Source organism: Zophobas morio, unplaced genomic scaffold (assembly GCF_036711695.1).
Source record: "Zophobas morio isolate AGI-343-1 ecotype UQ-CSIRO unplaced genomic scaffold, CSIRO_AGI_Zmor_V1 ptg000023l, whole genome shotgun sequence".
NCBI lineage: Eukaryota > Metazoa > Arthropoda > Insecta > Coleoptera > Tenebrionidae > Zophobas > Zophobas morio.
In genome coordinates, this window is record NW_026972128.1 from 4,943,821 (window position 1) to 4,953,785 (window position 9,965).

At 34.6% G+C, this 9,965-nt stretch overlaps 2 protein-coding genes across 2 annotated transcripts; both read left to right on the forward strand.

Moving 5' to 3' along the window:
• Positions 1-5,688: 5,688 nt before the first annotated feature.
• On the forward strand, positions 5,689-7,248 carry LOC135134722 (uncharacterized). The gene is made up of 7 exons (XM_064063510.1): positions 5,689-5,891; positions 5,938-6,055; positions 6,105-6,181; positions 6,225-6,413; positions 6,463-6,631; positions 6,839-6,915; positions 6,968-7,248. Exons 1-7 carry the CDS (start codon positions 5,705-5,707, stop codon positions 7,168-7,170), a joined length of 1,020 nt encoding a protein of 339 aa, XP_063919580.1. The 5' UTR covers positions 5,689-5,704; the 3' UTR covers positions 7,171-7,248.
• Positions 7,249-7,449: 201 nt separating this feature from the next.
• On the forward strand, positions 7,450-9,911 carry LOC135134721 (uncharacterized). Its single transcript, XM_064063508.1, has 7 exons — positions 7,450-7,736; positions 8,307-8,442; positions 8,500-8,576; positions 8,631-8,834; positions 9,239-9,407; positions 9,469-9,548; positions 9,604-9,911. The coding sequence occupies exons 1-7, from the start codon at positions 7,550-7,552 to the stop codon at positions 9,843-9,845; spliced, it is 1,095 nt and encodes a 364-aa protein (XP_063919578.1). The 5' UTR covers positions 7,450-7,549; the 3' UTR covers positions 9,846-9,911.
• Positions 9,912-9,965: the final 54 nt, after the last annotated feature.

A 9,965-nucleotide genomic window follows, 5' to 3' on the forward strand; every position in this document is an offset into this window, starting at 1 on the left:
AGTCGTGCCTTACAAGAAGACTAACTCCAGATATACTATGCTCTGGATCTCCAAAATAAGAGAGGGCTAATTCTCAATTTTTTCATATGTTATTCTAAATTGTCCCAGCAACATGTGTGCAAACATCTATGATTCTGCGAGTATGCAGTCATTCCTTACAAGAACACAAATTCCAGACATACAATCCTCTGGATCTCCAAAACAAGAAAGGGCTAATCCTCAATTTTTTAATAAGTTATTCTAAATTGTCTCAACAACGTGTGTACAAAGTTGTACGATGCTGCGAGTATGCAGTCATTCGTAAAATGAGACTAATTCCAGATTTACCACCCTCTGGATCTCCAAAATAAGAGAGGGCTAATTCTCAATTTTTTTCATATGTTATTCTAAATTTTCTCAGCAACATGTGTGCAAACATCTATGATTCTGCGAGTATGCAGTCATTCCTTACAAGAAGACAAATTCCAGATATACAATCCTCTGGATCTCCAAAAGAAGAAAGGGCTAATCCTCAATTTTTCAATATGTTATTCTAAATTGTCTCAGCAACATGTGTGCAAACATCTATGATGCTGCGAGTATGCAGTCATTCCTTACAAGAACACAAATTCCAGACATACAATCCTCTGGATCTCCAACACAAGAAAGGGCTAATCCTCAATTTTTCAATATGTTATTCTAAATTGTCTCAGCAACATGTGTGCAAACATCTATGATGCTGCGAGTATGCAGTCATTCCTTACAAGAACACAAATTCCAGACATACAATCCTCTGGATCTCCAAAACAAGAAAGGGCCAATCCTCAATTTTTTAATAAGTTATTCTAAATTGTCTCAACAACGTGTGTACAAAGTTGTACGATGCTGCGAGTATGCAGTCATTCGTAAAATGAGACTAATTCCAGATTTACCACCCTCTGGATCTCCAAAACAAGAGAGGGCTAATCCTCAATTTTTTCATATGTTATTCTAAATTGTCCCGTCAGCATGTGTGCAAAATTCTATGATGCTATGATTATGCAGTCGTGCCTTACAAGAAGACTAACTCCAGATATACAATGCTCTGGATCTCCAAAACAAGAGAGGGCTAATCCTCAATTTTTACTTCCCGAGCGTAAGCAAAGGAAGTATTGTAATCGAGTCCGTCGGCCGACTCTCTACTTTTACGTTTTCTCGATCTTTCATGACCCCTAGAAGACGAAGAAATAGGTCTCCCATTTCCGTCTGTCTGTCCGTCTGTCCGTCTGTCCGTCTGTCCGTCTGTCCGTCCGTCTGTCCGTCCGTCTGCCGTCCCGGATTTTTATTAGACAGATAATCTCCGAAAGTACTCGACCGATTGTTGTGAAATTTTGTACTTATATTAAGAATATCATGTAGATGGTAAAACGCTAACCAAAATTTGTCTAATCATCCCCACCACTAATGCGATGACGTCACTTCAAAATTGTACATAGTAAATGGGTTTTCAATTGTATAAAATAACATAGTCCTACACATGTAGTTTACAACTCTGAATCGACTTTTCACCCGAAACGTCCAGATTTTTGGAAAAAAAATCAAAATTATAAAACAACATTTTGAAATTTAATTTTTAATCTACTAACCAGAATGCTTTGAAATGTTGCAGATGTTTTAAGGCTATAAAGAGCATCATAAATCTTTAGTCAAAAAATATTTGCTTATCCCCTCCAAAAACTTGATGACGTCAGCTCAAAAGTTTGTGGAATAAATCATATCTAAAATGTACAAAATATGATGAGTCTGTACTTGTGATCTATCACTCCATTCATATTTTTTGGATTTGCATATACAGGGTGACTCAAAAAAATTAATGAATGCGTAAATTTATTTTACTGATTTACTCAGAAACTACAAAACCGAATGCTTTGAAATCTTGCAGATGTTTTAAGGTTATAAAGAGCATAATAAATGTTTAGTCAAAATATATTTGCTTATCCCGTCCAAAAAATTGATGACGTCAGCTCGAAAGTTTGCCGAATAAATCCTATCCAAACTGTAAAAATATGATGAGTCTATACTTGTAATTTATCACTCCATTCATATTTTTTGGATTTGCATATACAGGGTGACTCAAAAAAATTAATGAATGCGTAAATATGTTTTATTGATTTAATCAGGAACTACAAAACCGAATGCTCTGAAATCTTGCAGATATTTTAAGGTCATAAAGAGCATAATAAATGTTTAGTCAAAATATATTTGCTTATCCCCTCCAAAAACTTGATGACGTCAGCTCGAAAGTTTGCCGAATAAATCATATCTAAAATGTACAAAATATGATGAATCTGTACTTGTCATTTATCACTCCATTCATATTTTTTGGATTTGCATATACAGAGTGACTCAAAAAAATTAATGAATGCGTAAATATATTTTATTGATTTAATCAGGAACTACAAAACGGAATGCTCTGACATCTTGCAGATGTTTTAAGGTTATAAAGAGCATAATAAATGTTTAGTCAAAATATATTTGCTTATCCCCTCCAAAAACTTGATGACGTCAGCTCGAAAGTTTGCCGAATAAATCATATCTAAAATGTACAAAATATGATGAGTCTGTACTTGTCATTTATCACTCCATTCATATTTTTTCGATTTGCATATACAGAGTGACTCAAAAAAATTAATGAATGCGTAAATATATTTTATTGATTTAATCAGGAACTACAAAACGGAATGCTCTGACATCTTGCAGATGTTTTAAGGTTATAAAGAGCATAATAAATTTTTAGTCAAAATATATTTGGTTATCTTCTACAAAAAACTGATGACGTCGGCTCAAAAGTTTGCCGAATAAATCGTATCTAAAATGTACAAAATATGATGAGTCTGTACTTGTGATTTATCATTCCATTCATATTTTTGGATTTGCATATGCAGGGTGACTCAAAAAAATTAATGAAGGCGTGAATTTATTTTATCGATTTAATCAGGAATTACAAAACCGAATGCTTTGAAATCTTGGGAATATTTTAAAGTTATTATAAGCATGGTAAACTTTTGTTCAAAATGTATTTGTTCATCCCTCCTAAAAAAAGTGATGACGTCACCCTTAAATTTTGCTGAATAAATCCTATCTAAAATGCAAAAAATATGATGAGTTTGTACTTGTGATTTATCATTCCATTCATATTTTTTAGATTTTCTTAAGAGGTGGTTCAAAAAAATTAATGAAGTCAATTTATTTTATTGATTAAATTAAAGGCAACACTCATTATTAGTATTACACCCCAACCAACCCAATTTGGTAGACACAAAATTTGTTAAAGGAAAAACTCGGTTGAAACATAAGGGTAGCACGCTTATTTACATCGACTTTAACATTACAGACGTGCATTTGTTTTATGCGTTCACTTGGTTCCGCGAATGTGAAATAGACATGTTTATAATCAACCAATTGTGAATTTCACCGTCAAGAATTAAAATAAAACCCAATGTTTTATATAATAAGCGGAAGTCGAAGCAATAAAACCGATGGTCGTTTTGTTTACAGTTTCTCTGTTTGACTCTCACGTATGCTGTTACGCTTGTCATCTTAAATTAAGAATGTTTATACATAAACGATTTTCAGTTGCCGTATACATGAGTAAATTGTTTCGTTATTTTCTTGATTATAAAAAATCAATATTCAAAACGACCCAATTCATTTTCCCGAAAATTTGGGAGTACAATAATTTTATTCTTAGTATTACACTACATCTATCCCAACTGATATACGTGTCCTTGCAAAAATGTTGATGACGTCATCGCAATTTTTTTTAAATTCCCACTACAAAAATGTAATGAGAAAAAAACACAATAGCCATGCAGTCGTCAAGTTTCCGACAGCGAGGGAAGTACTGTCTAAACTCTTTAGACCAATTTTTTAATATGTTATTCTAAATTGTCCCGTGAGCATGTGTGCAAAATTCTATGATGCTACGATTATGCAGTCGTGCCTTACAAAAAGACTAACTCCAGATATACAATGCTCTGGATCTCCAAAACAAGAGAGGGCTAATCCTCAATTTTTTAATATGTTATTCTAAATTATGTCAGCAACGTGTGTACAAAGTTTTACGATGCTGCGAGTATGCAGTCATTCTTAAAAAGAGACTGATTCCAGATATACCACCCTCTGGATCTCCAAAATAAGAGAGGGCTAATTCTCAATTTTTCAATATGTTATTCTAAATTGTCTTAGCAACGTGTGTGCAAAATTCTATGATGCTACAATAATGCAGTCATTCTTTACAAGAAGACAAATTCCAGATTTACCACCCTCTGGATCTCCAAAACAAGAAAGGGCTAATCCTCAATTTTTTAATATGTTATTCTAAATTGTCTCAACAACGTGTGTGCAAAGTTCTACGATGCTGCGAGTATGCAGTCATTCGTAAAATGAGACTAATTCCTGATTTACCACCCTCCGGATCTCCAAAACAAGAGAGGGCTAATCCTCAATTTTTTCATATGTTATTCTAAATTGTCTCTTCAGCATGTGTGCAAAATTCTATGATGCTACGATTATGCAGTCGTGCCTTACAAGGAGACTAACTCCAGATACACAATGCTCTGGATCTCCAAAACAAGAGAGGGCTAATCCTCAATTTTTTCATATGTTATTCTAAATTGTCTCAGCAACGTGTGTGCAAAATTCTATGATGCTACAATTATGCAGTCATTCCTTACTAGAAAACAAATTACAGATATACAATCCTCTGGATCTCCAAAACAAGAAAGGGCTAATCCTTAATTTTTTAATATATTATTGCAAATTGTCTCAACAACGTGTGTGCAAAGTTCTACGATGCTACGGGTATGCAGTCATGCTTAAAGGAAGACCAATTCCAGGTTTACCACCCTCTGGATCTATAAAACAAGAGAGGGGTAATCCTCAATTTTTTCATATGTTATTCAAAATTGTTTCAGCAACTTGTGTGCACACATCTATGATGCTGCGAGTATGCAGTCATTCCTTACCTGAACACAAATTCCAGATTTACCACCCTCTGGATCTCTAAAAACAAGAGAGGGCTAATCCTCAATTTTTTCATGTGTTATTCCAACTTGTCTCAGCAACATGTGTGCAAATATAAATCATGCTGCGAATATGCAGTCACTTCTTTCAGAAAGACTTATTCCAGAGTTCCCACCTTCTGGATCTCCAAAACGGAAGGTTTTAGATTATTAATTTTTTGTCATGTGTTGTTCTAAATGATCTTAGCATAGTCAGTCCCATGTTTGAAAATGTTGTGAAAATGCAAGTATTTAAATGCTGGAGTTTCACGAAACCGGTACAGACTTCAATGAATTTTTGATATATTTTTCTTTTTTGTTGATGTAAATCGTAGAATTTGAGTTTATTTTAGATGTTTTGGTTTAAATTAAACATCGGAGCCAAGTTGCTTCATTAGGTGTAGATATAACCATAATTAATGCCAGGCCGAATTTGGAACCTTATCGTATACTGCCCTTTAACTTAAACCAGGACACTACAACTCTATGTATTAACAGCCATTCAGTCATTTGCAGAAACACTTCTGAATAAAGCAAAATCAAAGTGCCTTTATCAGCGATTCTCCGAAAAGCAATTAAGTAAACCACAACATAAAAGCAATAAAACCATAAATTTTCCAGATAAACCTATATCTTAATACCCACATTATCCACACTTCTTTAGAGTAATTGTCGAAGTGACAATGACGATCTACACTATCATCCTCTTCTTCTCAGTTATTTACCAGTACGACTGTCAATCCCTCTCGGAAAATTACGCTATCGTGTCAGACTTAGAACCCCAGCACTGCTTTAACCAAAATCTAAACTACATCAAGGCAGATCCGATTTATGGTCTTCCCAGATGTAGCCTCTTCAATGACGTCACAGGTATACAATTCTGATAGATTTTCCAAAGTTTTTAACAACTTTGTAGGAGTTTGTGCCATATATCACAGCCCCGACTCAGAATTCGACTTAGTGTACAAACCGGCATGCGCAGAAGATGGTCGATTTGCCCCCAAGCAATGCAAAGGAGAGCGAACAACTGGAAGGTCGTCTTCAAATCGTTGTTGTTGACTTGACTGACTTGGGTCGTTTCAGGTGCTTTTGCTTTGACGCAGACGGTGGACGCATTTTTGGACAGGAGTGGTGGATTGGAGCGGATGACATGACTTGTGGTATTTTTCTGAGTAAAGGAAGTTACTATTTAAAAAAAAATAGCTTGTAGTAGAAGGAAAGCGGATATGGCTGGTTCACTCTACTTCAATAGTTTGCATTGCGACAGTAATGGAAACTATGAACCACTGCAGTGTGACGTCATCAGTGGGCAGTGTTGGTGCGCTGATGAAAAGACAGGAGATTTAAAGTCGACGGTTGTGCCTGAAAAAGCCATGTCGATGCTACCTTGCTGTAAGTTTTCATATGTGGTTTAATTTTATACTGTATGATTTATTTGTAGACAATCCTCTGCGAGTAGGGTTACAATATCTGCGACAATGCGAAAATAAAAGACACGCTATGGATAAAATAGCGTATAAGTTCAGTATACGTGGTACTAGAATACATCATGAGGATTTTTTGTGTGATGAGGATGGCAGCTTTGGAGCGTATGCTATAATCGGTGGTTCGTAAGTATCTTTGTTCTATTTGATTTGACGGAAAATTCAGAGTTTCATAATGTTGTGCGCATGAGCAACTTATTTCTCCCAATGCGGTGTAACAACATGGATGCACTTGATTATACGATAACATGGAATTTTGAATTTTCACCTCAAAAGTCACAGACGTCCAACCGTGCGGAAATGTTCGGACCATTTTTCTGTTTCTTTTTGAAGAGCATACTGTACGTGGAGAGATAATAGTAACATTGATTCGTACCAATCGGGTACTAACTATACCGATGTGAACTGCAGTAAGTGAAGATTTATCTTCGTTAAAATGAAAGTACAACAACAATATTTTAGACTGTGCAAGAGATACAAGATATTTTGCTCTAGCTGGAAAAACAATGACACAAAAATGTTTGGGAAATGGAAATTATGAAGAATTTCAGAAGTTAGGTTCTAACACGTATTGTGTGGATGTAGACGGTTACAGGAAATCTCCTTTAGATTATAACGTGGGCAGTAGTTACGATTGTTCTAATTATACTTCGTATAATACATAATATAGTATCAATTTAAGCACATCTATTTTTTGTATAATGTATTATATTATGTGATCAAAATAATTTATAATCGAGTCATTCTTGTACATAAAATTGTGAGTTTGTGTTAAACTCGTTTTATAAATTTAAGTAAACTTGAAATTGATCTGCTAAATTCACAATACATTGCGCAAAGATAATGTAATTGGAAATTATTTTTTCCACTATTCTGTATTTTTTAATTTTATCACTGCAAAACTGAACAAATACGCACCGAAGGGATGTGACGTATTATCTTAGAACCATGATTAATTCTTATTGATAAACTTATCTTATCATTTTGTATAAATCAGGTTTATGATAACACTAATAAATCGTGTTTCAATCAGTGGTAGCAAAAATGAAAATTTTTTATATTTTAATTTTGGGGCTCTTTACTGGTGTTTGTTCGCAAACAAGTTTCGGAAATTTGGAGATTGTTTCAGAATTAACGCCTGAAAGCTGTTTCAAAAATAGTGCTAGGTACATACAGGCCGATGAAAAAACTGGTTTCCCGCGTTGTACTAACACATGGGGTGCCGATGCTGGTAAGTTTTAGGTTGCGGAAACAAGTTATGGTAAAAGTAGTAGTTTTAAAAATAGTTATTGTTAACTTTCCCTCAGATTAGTTATCTTTTGTTCTCCATTTTGTTTTTAACTACATATGTATTTTGTCAATTAATTCAATTTTACTCCAAAGTTTCACGTCACAAAAGTGATGAGTGATAAAAACCTGAATTCAAAGTTGCTTTTTTTCTATACTCCATCATCATTCCTCACATTATTCTTTGTTCTTCCAGTCTGTTTCTGTTATTTTTGTACATATTTCCCTTACTTCGTATTTGTTCCCTTTAAAATTCGTTCTCCTTAATTGCTTCAAAGGGTATTTGTATATATTGTTGAGTATTTTACTTTGAGCACGTCAGTGGTAAGTTCTCAGTTGCTCTGTTGGTGATTTTATGACCAAAGACGTATAGTTAGTTAATTATTACTACTAAAGTCCACACAAGTTTCATTTTTCGCTTCGACCGATACATTTGAACCAATTTTCGCGGGATTATATTATAACTATTCATATATCTGACACATATAATTTTACGTTAATTTGTTTTTGTTAGATTTAGGTAATTGTGAACTGTTCTTCAGGCCGGGTTTCACACAATGCAATAAACCACTCGTTTACAACCCGACCAGCTGTACTAAAGAAGGAAAATTTGGGCCTATACAATGCAAAGGAGAAAGAACCACTGGAAGGTGAGATTTCACTTTCACAACTGATAAAACTACTACCTAATTTGCTTTTGTTTATAGATGTTTCTGTTTCGACGAAGACGGAAATCGACTTTTTGGACAACAGTGGTGGGCACAAGCAGAAAATATGACTTGTGGTGGGGTGAATTATATAGTGTACGCAAAATAAAACATTAAATTTGCTTTTGCAGCCTGCAGTAGAAGAAAAGCCGAAATGTTAGTTGAGGACTCCGAAAATTATGTCTTCTTCAACAGTTTGCACTGTAACAGTATGGGAAATTATGAACCGCTACAGTGTGATGTTGTGAGTGAACAGTGTTGGTGTGCCGACGAACAAACGGGAGATCTGACGTCGCCAGTTGTGCCACAAGTAGCTGTATCAAAGTTACCTTGTTGTAAGTACTATTGGTGTCATGAGATTTCTTATTTACTCGTCAGTCACTAAAGTTAAAAAAATCAATCGTTAATTGTCAAATTTGTTGCCAACAGTACCTATATTTATTTGCTGGAAAGATTCAAGAACAAGAATCTGTATATTAAGTATGTAAATGTATTAAATCGTCCATTATTTGCACCTGAATTTTTTTTTGGATGCTGGCGATTTACTTTTCATATTGTAGGAGTTGTGAATCATCAAAAAACAAAAAATTGTCAGTTAGCTTAAGTTCAAATAAAGCAACTTTATATATATATAGAATGTATACACAAATATGTTTTAAGAAACTTATAGGAGTAGTATTTATACTTGGAACAGTTAAAACAATTTTTCGACATTATTAACACAGACATAACTTTGCAGACAACTCTCTTGAAGTCGGCACACAATATCTCCGTCAGTGCGAAAACAAACTCTTCGCACAGAAAAACATAGAACACCAGTTAAAGCTACGTGGAACTACTGCAAGTTTTGGGACTTTTCTTTGCGATGGTGATGGTTCATACGGCGTATTTGCAATTATTGATGGGCTGTGAGTATTTTCTAACCTCATCAATCAATATTACTATTAAAATCCCTCGATGTCATTTAAGGGGTTACTGTACTTGGAGAGACAACACAAAAATCGGTTCATACTCTTCTGGAGATCCAGATCCGGCTAAACAAAATTGCAGTGAGTATTACATTTACTGCGGTTGTTTTAAAAATTGCTTGTAATCAAATTTTAGATTGTGCAAGAGACACGAAAATTTTTGCCGACAATGGAAAGACCCAACTTCTGAAATGTAGTTCTAATGGGAATTACCAGTCTTACCAGGGAAATGGTCAAAACACGTACTGTGTTGATCCTGATGGTTACAAAAAATCCGACGGTCCTGTGGATTTTGGTGATAAGCCTGACCAGGTCTGCGCAGCTTATCCCTCCTACGTAGAACAATGTAACGATTCTCCGTCATTTTTCTTTAGCTAGGTTTGTTTTTGTATATTGTTAAAATTTATTGTATGTCCTAAAATAATAAATCTTCTCAAAAATGAAGAGTGTGCACTTTGCAATTTAGTAATGATTGAAGAGGTCGATAAGCGTATGGAA